At 33.4% G+C, this 16,347-nt stretch overlaps 1 protein-coding gene across 1 annotated transcript in view; it reads left to right on the top strand.

Annotated features, from left to right (window-relative positions):
• DNAH7 (dynein, axonemal, heavy chain 7) overlaps nt 1-16,347 on the top strand; it is a 116,712-nt gene that overhangs the window by 46,831 nt on the left and 53,534 nt on the right. Inside the window, exons 29-36 of the mRNA XM_010564048.1 lie at nt 3,140-3,388; nt 6,316-6,465; nt 7,543-7,725; nt 8,554-8,730; nt 9,027-9,158; nt 9,814-10,038; nt 11,459-11,656; nt 15,628-15,783. Coding sequence (XP_010562350.1) covers nt 3,140-3,388; nt 6,316-6,465; nt 7,543-7,725; nt 8,554-8,730; nt 9,027-9,158; nt 9,814-10,038; nt 11,459-11,656; nt 15,628-15,783 — 1,470 coding nt within the window. The remainder of the gene's footprint in view (nt 1-3,139; nt 3,389-6,315; nt 6,466-7,542; nt 7,726-8,553; nt 8,731-9,026; nt 9,159-9,813; nt 10,039-11,458; nt 11,657-15,627; nt 15,784-16,347) is intronic.

Raw genomic sequence — 16,347 nt, 5'->3', positions numbered from 1 at the left:
TGGTAGGTACTAGTAGTGTCCTCTTTATAAGAGAAAATTTGGATTTTCTTTTAAAACATGTGCAAAACAATAAATAGACTAAGTGGCCTACATTCATTCTTGTCCTGAGCTGATCTCAGTATGGAACTGAGCTGGAGAAAATGAACCGTAACTTACTCCCCCTGATTTACAGGATGCACTAACACAGTGAGTCTGTGTCCTAATATGTGCCATTTGGATTGGACTTCTAACATTACTGCAGGATAGGCTTGTTTAATATACCTGTGATTGAACCAGACATGCCCAACACAAATATGAGCTGTGAACTTCATTAGGAACAGTTTGCAATCATCTTTGGTAGCTGTGAGCTTTCTGTGTCTTGTTAGAAACAGAAGAAAGGATCTAGGCTGGTTTATATAGATGTTTGGAAACTGTGAAAACATTGTCCTTCACGTGTACCTTTTTAAATATTAGTGGAAAGATTTTATTTGGAAAAAAAAAAGTTTCTTCATATACAGCCATGGGAATTTGTGTGCAATTATACACTTACAACATCAAAAACTCTCATGAGTTGTTTTGGAGAGTAATAGGTATATTTTAGCAGTCATATTAGTTGCAATTATATTTTCAGTGAATAATACTTATTTCTGTGTAATTTTATAATGGAATACAATGAGGTAATTTCTATAAGAAAACATCCATGAGGGCATGAAAGTAATATGGAAGCTCTTTCCTTCAGGAATTTTGAGAAAAAACCTTAGAAATCTGAAGCACAGAAAAGGTAATTGCCTTGCCCAAAGTTATATGAAAACGGAATGAATTAGAAACTGAACATATGTCTCTGGACATTGTTACTCTAATCTAATTAAAAATCTGCTTAAATTACACACTTGTTCCTGAAAACAAGTCATGATCATGAAGGGAGATTTCATATTTCCATAAGTTTTGAAATAGTGGAGATAAATTTAGAGAAGTTGTCTGAGAAAATTGAAGCATCTTCACTAGTTGTTTCTCTTAAGTTTTTCAGTCTTTAAGAATAGCAATGTTAAGAATTTAGTGTACAGAAATTAATTCTAAGTACATTTGTGAAGTAATACTATACATTTTTCACTTTTGTAGAATAAAAAATGGATGCTGATTTAAAGATGAAATAGCCTTGCACGTACTAATATTTTTCTTGTTGGCATATCCCCCAAATAGGAAAAATTTTTATAAATTGAAACTAGGAAGTATCACATTATCAACTTGTAAACAGCAAAAGAAGGCTAAAGAATGTAAGGCTAATAAATGGAATTAAACTAGATGATTACGTCAGTACAGAACACGTGCATGTTACAAGGAAAAACACCAACAAATGAGCATGATGCCACAATGTCACTGTAATTAGTTATCCATTGGGGGACAGATTTAAGGGTCAACAGTAAGTTAGGCCAAGAGTATGTGGGAATTGTAATAGCCGACTTGTGTTACTTGTGGAATAAAGTAGCTTTGAAATTCTTATCAGATACAGAAAGAATTTTAAAAACATTTAGGTTCAGCAGCAGTAATGTAAGTTAAAATTTTAAATATACCTTTAAGAATGATTACCACTTTTAATATGAGAGATATTAATTTCTTTCCTCAATTTGTATATCACACTTGAAGGAAATTGGAAACACCCATGTCCTCCCACATTCATTTTCATTTTGCTGGTTTTGCCCTTGTTGTTCAGATCTCCAGTGTAGTCAGGTGCATCTGGCTTGAGATACACAGTAACTCTTCTGTGTTTATGTAGGAGCATACAAATGATACATGCTTTCTCTGTCTTGTTTTGTTCAAAACTCTGCTTCACTTTGTTTTCAACTATTTATGGTCTGTCCAGATTTTTGAATGTTGATTTTTAACACTTAAAAACAAGATTTTTCCTTTACTACTATCCTGTAGTATATTGCATTGGGCCTATCATAAAGTCTTTGGGCCCTATTAATGGGTTTGTTTATAATATTGATCCCGCTCTGTTGTTAAGATGACACTTTTGCCAGTACAAAGTGGCAGTACAACTTATGCTGTGATAGTAAATGTTTTCTTTTAATATGGTATACCTACATTTCCCCATAATTATATTATCCATTCTGTAAGAAGGAAATGATTAATAATTTTTTTTTTCTCTCCTTATCTTAGTTATAAAATCTAGTAGGCACAGAAAGACCATACTCTAGCACAAGTGTATAAATCTTTAATTCTTTAACAGAGAGTGTGGAGAAAAAGTGCAGGAGGTGAACAACCAATGGAAATTTTACATCAAATGTGTTTCAGACAAGAAAAGCTGCTCACCTTAAACATGGCTTGATATTCCTACTTGAGAAATATGATTATTTTCATTGGAAAAGCCCTGGTTTTGTTATAGTCAGTTGTAAAACATGCCCCTGGTAGCACAGAATGTTAAACATGCTTTTTAATACACTTTAATAAAACACTTTAAGGTCAGGATGTGGTATGCTCATAAAGATGTTAACAGTGGAAACTAACAGTGCTAAAAGAAAACCAAGGCACACAGTAGAAGGAAACCAACATACATACTAACAGGAAAAATGTCAAATAATGCTATTCTAAGTTCACTGATAATTGCTGTATTCATTTCTAAAGAATACATTTTATTTTGAATTTTTTTTTCAGTAATCTTTGTTTTCCAAGTTGATACTGCAGGTGTGTCTAGTCGAAATGGTAGCCCAGAGATTCTTTGTCTCATTTGTTATATCTTCAGTTTATTCTCTATCTTTCTTTTGTTGTAAGCAAAACTGCAGGATCTCTGCTTTTAAATTTAGATTTCAGTTAATTATTTTTCAGTTATTGAGGAAAAAAAGGTAAATGCTTTCTCCACTTTCTAACTGGAAGTTTTATAAACTAGTTTAATAAAAGCTAATGTTTATCAGGAAAGCATATGCTTAGTTAATCACTTCTCTATGTGCCCAGGTAAACATGAAAAAGATACACGAAATATCAATAATAAATTACAAAGGCAGATTTTTGGCTCAGACAAGAGTGACATGAAATTCATAATTATTTTATTTTAGTCAAAATAGGTATTAGTCTGCCTAGTGTCAACAAAGGGTTGATTGCATAAATTTCAAATCAAATTACTGTGAAAATAAGTGTACTTTCCAATTAACTGTTTGGATAGGGTATTACTTCTGACTTGTTTCCTGGTGTGAAGCTACCAAAACCAGACTACAATGACCTATTGGAAGCCATCAGAACAAACTGTGATGCTATGAATTTGCAAATGACTGATGTATTTACTATGAAGATCCTGCAGATATATGAGATGATGATTGTGCGTCATGGCTTTATGATAGTTGGAGAGCCTTTTGGAGGAAAAACATGTGCATATCGAGTTCTGGCAGCAGCATTGGGAGACATATGTGAGAAGGTATCTAAACATTTTTATAAATGTTTCTGATGAAAACTGTTTTCAAACAAATTTTATAAACACATTTTAGTGTTTATACTGAATACAGAATTTACTTTAAGGAACTTAAAAGTACAAAGGAAAAGCTAAAGAATTTGATTGAGAAGCTGTATTCCAAACTTACTGTGGATGACCCAATTTTAAATATAAACACATTTCATACATTTCTACACATGGTGTTTTCTCTAAATTCTTTCATTGGATTGGACAAGGAATGAGTTAGCTACTTGAAATTTTATGATAATGTGTTCCTTGTGAAAGCTTTATACCAGATTTCCAACTTACTCATGAGAGCTGCTGAACTCTCTTTTAACAGAGATTATTCAGTTTAGAACTACACCAAATAATGAATCTGATTCATAAATTTATAGAAATTTTGGAATATTATCTGATAAGAATGTAATAAACCCATGTAAACCCAGAAACTAGTGTCAAATTTTGATTATTTTTGAAACCGGAGTATTTTAGTTTTTCAGACAAATTTTGGATATGAAACAAATCCAAGATCTGTCCTGCTAAGTAACTTCTCACCTGACATAGGAGAAGTGGGTAATAATTGTTATCTGTGGAACATTTAAGTGGTCTAGTAGTATAGCTATACCAAATCTTGCTCAAATTCAAGCCATCAAAATATTTGTTTCATATGTGATCTCTGGAATCCTGCCACGTGGGCTGTGGAGGCTTTTGCAGAATAATCTAATCATAGTTATTGTCTTAAGTGCTCTAAGGACCCCTAGATTTAGTCTAGTCTGATCTGCTAGGATGGAATGTGAACCCTGTACAAGGCGCTTTTGTAGCTGTTTCTGAAATTAAGTGTTTAGGATTTGAGACTTGAGAGGTGACTGGCTGACTCCGTGAACTCCTGGCACCCCCAGAGAAAAATAGTAATAGCCAGGAAGCATAACTGATCTTCAGGATGCTGAATTTCTTCTGACTGGCTGACTGGAAACCTGCAACCAACGAACTTAGCAAAATTGTTTCATTTCCTTAATGGTGATCTTCAGGCAGGCACCTTGTATTTTTTTGCAGGTATCAGCAAGACTAGACTGGCTAGACTTTCACATTGGTATTGCTGTCAAGCAGAACTCTGTTCTTATGCTCATTTATTAAAAGCTGTTACATAGTTGCTTCCTATATTATAAATTAAATTGTGAAGCTTTTGCTTTAGGTATGTAGGTGAAATTCTGTTCCTGCCTGTCACTCCAATAAAACAGTATTTAACTTTCTGCTTTTCTTTTTAATTCAGTGAATCGTTGCCCACGCCTTTCCATTTCTGTTTGGTAGAGTAAGAAATTTTTATCTGATGATTTTCTTCCTGTTAGCTCATCTTCCCAATCAACTCTAATGATTAATTTCATGGCCATTACACCTATTGGAGCTTCTTTTTTTTTTTTTTCCCCTTTTTTTTTTTTCCTTTTCCCCCCCCCCCCCCCCCCCCCCGAAGAACTGGTATCCAACTAATCAACAAAATTTTGTTTTGATTATGATAACAATTGTCTTTTTGGAGGATTTTTACCACCTTGAAGAAAATCTTCTCATTGATCTGAACTGATTAGTGTTTAGTTCTGGGAACTCTAGCAGCTCTATTGAGACTATATCTGAATTTTATAATTAGGGAGGATTGTAATGAGTAAGATGAGAAGGAGAGATTTGTGATGAATGAGGTAAGAAGCTGCTAACAGAAATAATACAAAAGAAAATTGTAATGTACTTGCAAACCTTGAAGATTATAAATCTAGATTTTTGTCATTGCAACAGCATTTCAATTTTTTAGCTGGGCAACTCTGACAAAGTTGCTGTACTTTTTTTTTTTTTTTAAATTGTATTCTTGTCATGCTTGTGTGTTTGCGGTTCACATAGCTTATAAGTCTTTCCAAGATGTTATCAATTTTCCCCTTCCTTTAAATATTAAATTTCCCTCTGAATATTGACTTTGGTGAAATAAAAAAGTAAGTTAGAATGAATTGTAATTCAATACAAACTGTCAGAAACAGAAGTTGTAATCATACTTTTTTATAAACATACTTGTTTCTCCTTTGAAATAGTATAATAAAAATTCCTGCATTTTCTATTTCATGAAGGGAAACAAAGAAAGGTTATGTGTATCTATGGGAGGAAGGCAGTCAGAACAGACAGGAAATGGGGCCAAACTCCAGATTTCTGAGTTCAAGTTCATAAACGCTAGGGCTGCTTTTGGAAGGAAAGAGTTTTTTTTCTTAAATCAGGGATAGATGTTTCTTATATTTTAAGGCTATAGTAAGTAGGTGTTCAAATGAGTGTTTGCAGTTTGTCACTTTTGCTTGTAATCAATTCCTGTAGAACAGTGGCTTTTCAGCCACCTGATCTCTGATGTGTGCAGTATTAAATGTCACATTTAGGCACAAGGAGAGAAGCAAATAATTAGTTGAAGTTTAATCAAAAAGTAAAATTAGATATTTTTTACATGGTTTAAGTAAAAAAACCAACCCTACAACCAAAACCCCAAACCAACTTTGTAACCTCATTTTGATATCAATCTCAGAAATTTTCCAAGGCATTCATATTTATTGCTTAAACATGGGAAAAATGGGATAGAGAGATGAAAGGGCTTGGCCTGTTGTAATCCCTGTAAGTGTAAGAATAGAACTTGAATTCTGTTTTCATTTATCAAGCCAATGTTCAATAATAAATTTAGACTTCCAACTGCACATGATAAAGTTGGGATAATTGTCTTTAGACACTTGTAAACCATCTTTCACACACAATATGTGTGATGTCTTTCCTGCTGTAAACTGATCAAAATTTTATGAAGATTTAATAATATATAACTGTAAAATTCAAAATGAAACAAATGGCATAATAAATTCTGTGTTTGGTGTTAACAGATTTTATTACTTTTGTGTCTTCAGGGGCTGATGGAAGAAAATAAAGTTCAGATCACTGTTTTAAATCCCAAATCCATAACAATGGGTCAGCTATATGGACAATTTGATCCAGTGTCACATGAATGGTCAGATGGCATCCTAGCAGTGAGCTTCAGAGCATTTGCTTCTTCCCCAGTAAGTGCTTAAGAGGCTTAGAGAATTTTGGGAAATGACTTTTCAATTTATACATTTTAGATTTAAATTCCATGTTGTTTGCACAACCATTGTAGGATTCATATGCTTAATCATTTGAATGCAGAGACTGCAGTTTGGCTTGATTGTAGTATGCTCCATGCAAAGTTGTTTCTGGATGCTAGTGAACTAAGATTTGTGGTTTAGAAGTCCTTATGTGAAGATAAAGGTTTTTTGTTTGTTTGCGTATGTTATAAATAAATGAATATTTAATCTTCCTACCATATTGTCATTCCTTATGTTGTCTGATTATGGCCCAAATCTGTGCTGTTTATGTATATGGGCATTCTGATGATTAATTTGGAAGAAACTGCTGTCTAAGTGTGGTTTATGGCTGACCTTCTATTAAAGTCCATTGAAATATTTTCACTGAGTATAATAAAAGATGTATCTACCAGACAAATACTTTACTTTTTGCTAGCAATTGCAGTATCCGACTCTTTGCCCCTGTAAACTTAAATAAACTAACAGTATATTGAAATTCATCAGTGTGAAGTTCACCATCTCTAATAACATTTGCAGAACTGCACAACTGCTTCGTAATTTCCTGTAAGAAATATGATGAATACCTATGACTATTTGCTTATGTTGTAAAAAACCAGACACACTACGTTTAGATATTACCATATTCCTTAAATTAGTCCTATTGACTTCAATGATAAGTGTGCAGTAGGTATTACGGATGAGTAGCAACTTGTATTAAGTCTCACTGTGTCGTAAGTCAAAGTATTTGAATATGTTGTAGTTTGACAGAAACAATGTACTACATTGCAAGTGTAACTGAAAGAAACCAGTCAAAGATATTAACCTTCTATAGTTAACTACAGTATATGCTTTAAAGTTATAAAATGAAACTGTGAATATAGATTGTGATTTCAGAAACTGCTTGTGAATACAACTCTCTGAGCACTTTCAGTTATTTTTTGTGGAAAATAACTTTAGACCTAAAGTATTTATTTTACAGTGAATGTAATAAAATAAATTGCAAATATTCGATTAAAAATATTTTCTGCAAACCAGACTCCAGATAGAAAATGGTTGGTTTTTGATGGACCAGTGGATGCAGTATGGATTGAGAATATGAATACTGTGCTTGATGATAATAAAAAGTTGTGCCTTATGAGTGGAGAGATCATCAAAATGTCACAGCAAATGAGCCTTATTTTTGAACCAATGGATTTAGAAGTTGCTTCTCCTGCTACTGTAAGTACCTGTCTTTGAAAGAGTGATTACAAATGTCTTTGATTATTGTGATATATATTCTAATTTTTAAAAAATATACTTAACTGAGACTAGTAATAAGAAGTTTGTATTTCTTTGATATATGTTTAAAATAAAGAACACTGTAGCTTGGTTTTCTTGTTTAAATTTTTCATAATTGCACAATATGTTGTTAAATTTACATATTTACATATGTAATGTAAATTACATATAGAGGAGACCCTGTAACTGTTCAGAGTCCAACTCTTGCAAGTGCCTGACAAGAAATATAACATCATTCATGTGCAAATATTTAATCTCTCAGACAAATTCTCATAAAACCAACAGTCACTGCGTTTCTAGCACCTGTCTATATCACACCTAGTTTTTCTGATGGCACACTGGGGAATGCAAAAATTTTCTTTTGAATATGAATAGAGGCTCAGATAATAATTTAAACAGAACAAAATATCTGTGTAGTCATACTGGGAAGGCATTTTTACTTAAAAATTATATAAAACTTAATTAAAAATTAAGTGTTAGACACTCTAGTATATTATCTTTTGTGACCTTAATGTTGGGAACTAATTCTATTTTAGAGGAAAATTTGTCTTAGACATTAGGTCTCCTGTTGGCTGAAGAAATAAAGCTAGTTTTGAAACTTGTCTGTCTCAGGGCTCACAGAACCCCACTGTACACTTTATACCAGCTTCTAATAATCCCAGAAGCTGTATGTTATAACACTGAATGTTATTTTATTTTCTTGTAGATAGGAAAAATCTTTGCAGATTGCATAAAATAACATGCAACTGTTTGTTTCTTTATTTTTAGGTTTCAAGGTGTGGTATGATCTATATGGAGCAGCATATGTTAGGCTGGAGACCATTAATGATGTCCTGGCTAAATAAAATGCATTCAGGAATCAGCTCTGTGCATAAAGAATTTATAATAGGTCTGTTTGACAGAATGGTTCCGCTCTGTCTTGAGTTTATTAGGAAATACACAAAGGTAGGATAAAGAATTTTTCTGAGAAACTAAGAGCGTATGAATTGTTTTCACTTTGAAGTGCCAAAGGAACAAATAATTTTATTTGGACCATATTAGTTTATAGCAGTTAAGATAAAGGCTGTGAGTGAGCAAGGTTTCTGTGTGGTGTTTAACTTGCTTCTGAATGTATTTTAGACACGTTTATCCTACAGGTTTTTTTAATCTTCATAGTGAGGGAAAAGCCCCCACCGTCTAGCAGTCTCTTTTCACTGAGTAGAATACACCTGCAGCTGAGGGTATTTCTTCTTTCTTTTCAGGAACTGTCTCCTACTTCAGATACAAACTTAATTCGATCACTAATGAATCTGATGGACTGCATGATGGATGAATTTGCTGATGACACCAAAGTTAAAGCTATGAATGACCATGACATTTTTTCTTGTCTTGAGGTATGCAGTTTGCTTAACATACAGAATAGGCACGTCCAAACCAGGCTTTAGTGAAATGGGCTTCACGAGCAATAAAACCTATATTGTGTAATTAGAATACATGTTTTGTAATGTCCATTTAAGAAAATACTATTACCTTCTTTATAATTGATACATAGTTGAGTCGGATGTGTTTGATGTCTTGATATAAATTTAATGAATTTTATACAAACCAGGCAAAATTGTACCTGATTCTCCAGTTTCTGGTATCTCAGTTTATTACTAGTTAGACCAATGCTATCTAAGGATTACAATTCAAGGAAAGCCTTGTTAAGAGACATAGATGTTACTGTATGAGATAGGCATTTGAATAAGAGAAAGATAATCTAAGTTGTTCTGCAATAAAAAGCAGCTTATGCTTGAACTTTCTCAAAATAACAGCTCTGAGATGAACAGGTCAGGCATTTTGCTGCACAGCAAAGGTGACCAGATGCTGATAGTTAACATAATGGTGTTCTGTTTTACCAGCAGCATGGTTCCATACCACATGCATAAAAATCAAGTTGGTCCAGTGTAATTCTACTGTGATTCGTGGCAAAGATTTCTTTGACTTCAATGAACAAGAACTTTATAAATGCAGGTACTGAAGTTACATTTTGTTTTTTTCCAACTCTAGGGTATTTTTTTGTTTTCACTGATATGGTCTGTAGGAGCTAGCTGTAAGGAAGATGATCGACTGAAATTTGACAAAGTTGTGCGAGGAATGCTTAATGGACCAATTAGTCCGGAGACAAGACAACGATACAAATTGTTGAGCAGTATTGATCAACAGCCTTCAAAAGCTTTCACAATCCCATTTCCAACAGAAGGAACAATTTATGATTATCGGTTTGTCAAAAAGGTGAGGATTGCAAAGTAAGATATGGACTTCCGTTCTGAAGGAATCTTTTATGAATGCTACAAGATGTGTATTGTTATTGTAAATTTGTTTCTGCTGCCTGCATCTTTTGTCACCGAATAGGCCAGATGTCTGTCCTTGCAAGCTAGTGGTCTAGTGTTCTGGCTGGGACTTGCAGTACCAAAGCCTGTTTTTTTTGGCTACCAGAATAATTGCCTGTTGTGGCAGAACCAGTTAGCAGCAAATCTCAACCAATTATTTTTTTTTATTATTTTTTAATTCTTGATTTCTTGCAAGATTATTTTATGTTGGGTTTCAGCCCTTTTCTTAGCTTGAGGAAGCACTTGATATACTTTAGGCCATAACTCTCTCATTACTGTAGTAGGCTACTTCTCTGCCTCTTCTTTGCCCCTTTTTCTTGGGATTAAGATGTGAATCCATGATGCATCTCTCCCAGTGGAGAAGAAAACTTCTCACACTGGATCTAGTATGCTTCAGAGACTCCAAGATAAAATATATGTACCTTTTTTTGAGTTTGTCATTCCTGTGAAGTCCTGTTGCAGTACAACGAGAATTACTTTTGTCCAGATTTCAGCTCATGCATGATTCCTGTGTCTTGCCAAGGAAAGTGGCTGAGATTTCAATCAGCGGTAAAGGCTTTATGTCTTCTGATCATAATCCATAAAAACATGTTCTTCCAGTAAAGGGGTTTTTATGTTCAGAGGTGGGAATATGCCCCCTCTAAGACAGACTTTAGGAGAGAGCAATCTCTAGGAATTTCACATGACTTTTATCTCAAGATGAAAATTGTTGCAGATAGGATAGAACATAAAGTTGTTTCAGGGCTTTTTACAATTTTTTAAAAATCTCCTTATATTGATTTACCGCTGAAAAGTTTTGACATCTTTCAAGACTCCTCTAGCAGGCTGATCTAGAAGAGAAAGCTTTGCTGTGGAGCTTCAGCACTAAAATTAATCTGCCTTCAAATTCTATAGTTTGGAGGTATTTATTATGAATGAGAGTCTGTGAAAAGGCTGACTATGCTTTTTTAGTTTTAGTGATTAAATTTATACCGTAATTTTCTATTTTGTTACCTATTTATATACTATATATAATGTATATATAAATATATGCATTTTTCCATTATATGATATGTGTACAGATATAAAAGGTAAGATAAAGTCCTTGTCTTTCAGTAGTTGCATGCTTCAGACACAGGCGTTATGTTTCTTTTTAAGTACTGTCAAATTGAAAGCGCTGCATTCTGAAACAAATATATGAAATTATTTTTTAATCCTTTCAAATATTGGTAGATAACCCCATCTGTTAAGTCATAGAACTTTGATTTTTCTATTTCCGTTGGTTCTATGCTGTTTTTTTCTGGTTTATTATAAATGTATGACTTTCATATAAATTAAAATAGGGAGCAGGAATTTGGGAACCCTGGGTGGAAACACTCAAATCAGCTCCTCCTATACCTCAAGATATGATGTTTAATGAAATAATTGTACCATCTCTGGATACTGTTCGATATACGGCATTGATGGAATTGTTGACAGTACATCAAAAACCTTCTATATTTGTGGGGCCAACAGGAACTGGAAAAAGTACCTATATTACTGTAAGTACTTTTAATACTGACATTAGACATAAAAGGGGTAAAGTGAGTAACAATTCAATAATTTTTTTAAAAAGGAAAAAGAGACATGAATTGTTGGATATGAAATGAAATTATGCACAACTAAAAATGCAGCTGCATAGCAGAAGGTTGTGGGTTTTGGTTTTGGATTTTTTTTTTTTTTTTTTTTTTCTTCTTCACTGCACTTCCAGCCTAAATTCTTAAGAAGCACCCAGATATCCACAGGAATAAGCTGCTAATAGAACCCAAATAGGACTATTCAGTTTTGGTCCTGTATTGATTTACTTTGCATTAAGATCGTAGCTATAGTTGGAAGAGTCCAGACAGATACTGACACACAGAAGACTAAACATTTAATAGGACATGCAGTCAGGATTGCTCAAAACAAAAAGAAAAGAAATGCATACATCCTAGAGCTAGAAGCAGCAAAAATGTATACTGCTATTATTGTGGAAAAGTTTAGTAGATAACCTTTCCTAGTCAGATGCTACTATGACAATTCCATGCACTGGAAAACAGGGAAGAACAAGAATTTTGTCACTTAAAGAAATATGAAGGCAAAAAATTATAGCAGTATTACAAAAGAATTCTTTATAGAAAAAGACTATAGTAGGAAGGGGAATTGGCTAGTCAAGGTCTTCCCAGGCAGTTTTCTTCAGATAACCAGTTAGCTATATCTGGTCATTACAATGAAAAGCAGCTGCCCATTTCAAGAAAAAAAATTTTAAGTCAAAACAATTGTGTGTCCTGTTTTATAGAATGCCAAATATTCTTTACCTGTCTTATCCTTGTCTTTGAGAGAAAATGAAAAACAAACACAAATAATAATGACAATCTAATTTGACTTTAGCTTCTTAGCAGTACACAGTTTCTGTTATTTCTGAAACAAAATCTTCTCGGCAAAATACTAATACTTGATCTAGTTTCAGGATTTTTAAGCTTGATATGATCTTCCTGTAGAAAGGGGAAAAAAAAGGACAGTTTTTTTCAGTATATAAACAGTTAATTGTTTGAACGTGAGTCTAATTTTCTAGGAAGTAGTAATGTCAACAATTGTTCAATATTTAAAGAAGTTATGTTATACATTAGTATCTCATATCAGCCATCTTACATAGACTAATATTATATTGCATATTTCTATATATGACACATGCAATACATTAAAAAGACTATTAAGGTAGTGAAATAGAGAGTTCAGAAGCTAATAAATTCTACCTTATACAATAATCTCACATCTCTTGTGCGTTCATTATGATAAACTCTTGAATTGCATGACCATACACTACTCCCCCCACCCCGCCCCGGTTTCCAGTCTTACTGTTATGGGTGTTAGTCTTTTTACTTTTTTTTTTAAAAAGAAGAAAGGCTGTTTTATGTAGAACCTCTGCTTCACTTGCAGAGCTTCAAAAACTTGCAGTAAATTCAGGAAAACAGCAGCTTTGGGGGATGGATTCTGTCCCTGTCAGTGATGGAAGCCCTCTGTAACAGCAGACAAGTCAGCTAAGTCCAACTTTTCACAGGCAATTATTGTGTTCCTTGTTTTCTGGAGGGCTGATCTGAATCCATAGGTTCTGATTAGCAGAAGTGCTGTTCTTAAAAAAACAGGTTGTTCTTATTTGAAGTTAGATATCTGCCTGGATAATATTTTGCCCATTACCTTTCCATATCTTTGTACTGGTGTGTACCATAGAAAAGCTTGTAAGAAAATTATTAATTTTGTCTTTGAATATTATTTGAATTCTGTTTAATAAATAAGATAGGCACTGAGCACTGAAGAGAAAAAAAAATCATTGACAGCTGTTTTTTAAGTTACCAGTGTGCAGTTTTATATTGAAAGAGGCAAGATATTATTAGGCACACTCAGGACTAAGTATAATCAAAACACATGGTAGTAAGTAATAAAAACATTTAATGTAAGTAGTTACTTAGTACAGCCAAATGCAATCTCTTTCTCAGAGCTTGTGAAATTCTAATCAAAGGGAATAACAATCTTGTAAAAAGCATTGTAATTTCAGGTATTAGAATAAGAAATCAAGATAGGTTTTTTTAATTTTATTTTTTCCATGTCTACAATATTACCTTTTTTTGTCTACAGGGATAAGTCAGACTGTATAATTGAAAGCAGATTTTAATATCTTTTTGAAATAATTGAGTCGTCATTATTTTGGGATAGATTATTTTTTCATCTTCAGTCACCAAGTGATGCTCTGTTCATTTTAATTTTTCATGTGGTTTTTAAAATAGCAATATGGGTAATATAGAAAATTATTCTAATGATCTAGATTAAAAATTTTAGGTAAATTTTAATTCTTCAGACAGATCTGACAGATGCTATGAGTTACATCCTGATACCATCAATCTTTCTAGGAGACCATTAAAGTCTGACAGGCAATGGAACTGTATTCAGCACTTTTTCCCTGGGTTCCATCTAGATTCATGGGAAAGTATACTTTTGAGGTAAAAAGGGGATATGTGAGTGGAGGTATGGCAAAGCCATTATTGCATTTGTAGCTAATGAGATTCTCTAAGTAAATCATAAGAGAGGAGGAAGAACCCATTCCTCTGAGCAGCACAAAATTGATTTTTTTTTGTTCTTTTTTTCTCCAGTATGTCTTTTTGTAGAGGATTTTGCTTCTGTTGATTGTTCGGTGCAATCAGCATGAAGCCTGTGTACATTCAATTGTTTTGCAGAGGGAGCAAAACTTGAAAGTTATGTAAGCAGATGAAATAAATTTGGCTTCATGGTCTTGAATCTGTTATCTTTCCTTCCTTTAAACTTCCTTAAAATTAACTGTGAAGTTACTCAGGATTATTTAATTTTGTTTTGTTTTTAAGTTACTCTTCTGAAATAATTTTGAAGAAAATAAGTGTTAAGACTGGAAGGAGATATGTTCATAAAAGACCATTCCTGGAATATTGATGTCAGAAATATAATAAAGCATGAGTAAAACATTTGTTTATAATGAATAATATGACTAGTTTCTACTGCCTAGTTAATTTTTGGGCTGACAGTTAAGAATGTGATATTTCTTGGGAGTTCAGAACTGATTAAAAGAACAAAAGAAATATGGCCCTTGAAGTCACATTGCTCTGGTTTCCGTAAATTGTTGTCGTTGTATTTTTGTGCAGCAGCTCAGATTTTTCCTTCAAGGATAGAGATTAAACATTCTTACTGCTGAAAAAACTATATGGTATGAATGGTCTCAATAGCTGTTGACAGAGATTAGACTAGTCATTAGAGACATTACTTTATATGCAATAATGCTCTGTAGCAACTGCTGGAAGGATGGAAGGGTATGTTCCCCCTGTGGTTTTACTTCCATGTGGGTAAGAAATGAATCCCATTCACTCTTACTTGAAATACTGTCTTTCATCTAGATTTCCCCCAGAGGTTAAATTGCAACTAATGTAAGGGACTTTGGAAAGTAGTTAGCATTATAAAATATTACCAATCTTGATGGTAAAGCTTATCTTTAGATATTCTTGCTATGCCCTTTGAAGGAAATATTCCTGGAAACTCTTCAAAACTAGGCATAAATATTTGGACCTGTGGGTACTTTTGCAAATTTGAGTGTGGATTAGTACAGGCAGTATGTATCAACTCTAATTAGTACTATGAAGTATTGTGTGGGAAAAATATTAACATACTGAATTTATATAATACACTAGGTAGGTTTTTGGGTTTCTTTTTTGAGAAAATGTGGAAATGTCTATATGGAGGGTAGAAATTTTTCTCTGACAAATTAAGTTTATTATGTTTTGAATTATTCAAAAATATTGGTTTATCTGATGAAACATGATGATTAGAATTCTCTTAGAGATGAATTACTACTTTATCATTTTAAGTGAAATAAAAATAGTACGAAAATGTCTGATTGCTGTTTGCTAAAGTGCTATAAAATTTGTTTATCTATGTATATAGTTTAACTTCCTCCTCTTCACAATCCTTCTAGAATTTTCTTTTAAATAATTTGAATAAAGAAGTCTACAAGCCACTGCTCATTAACTTTTCAGCACAAACTACAGCAGCTCAGACTCAGAATATTATAATGTCCAAGCTGGATAAGAGGAGAAAAGGAATTTTTGGACCTCCTCTTGGGAAAAGAATGGTAACTGATATATTTCTGTATGTAAATAAGTGTTTAAATACAAACAAATGTGTAAATGCATTATTTTCTCAACTGATCATAGGTGATATCAGGAAAGGATGCTCAATTTGAAATAACCTGTCAGAGTTCTAATTCTTCTAATTTAGTGCCTCGTGTTTCTCTTCTTTCTCCCTTCTCCCAGTAATATGCATCCTGTTTTAATCAACAGAAGAAAATATGATATATGATATGAATAACTGTGAACAGCATTGTCATACTTTCCCCTCCATCTTTTTGTGATATTATCCATGAGATAAGAGTTCTGTATGGGTAAGCTTGTTGCTGGTATGAAATCATTGTTGAGAACTCAACGTTGAGCATGACGTTGGACTAGATGAACTCCAAGGTTCCTTCCAACCTGGATAGTTCAATGATTTTGGAAGTGTTAAAGGAGATTTGAATCTTTTATGTTGTTATCACCGATGCCTGCTAAACCCTTCAAGATCAATGGAACTCTGAATACTCAGAAGCTCAAGAAGGATATTAGAGTAGACACCCCCCCCCCCCCCCCCTTTTTTCCTCCCT

This window comes from Haliaeetus leucocephalus, unplaced genomic scaffold (assembly GCF_000737465.1).
Source record: "Haliaeetus leucocephalus isolate CR32 unplaced genomic scaffold, Haliaeetus_leucocephalus-4.0 Scaffold1, whole genome shotgun sequence".
Lineage (NCBI taxonomy): Eukaryota > Metazoa > Chordata > Aves > Accipitriformes > Accipitridae > Haliaeetus > Haliaeetus leucocephalus.
Note: the sequence above shows the minus strand (reverse complement) of the source record. Positions and strands in the feature narration are given on the sequence as shown.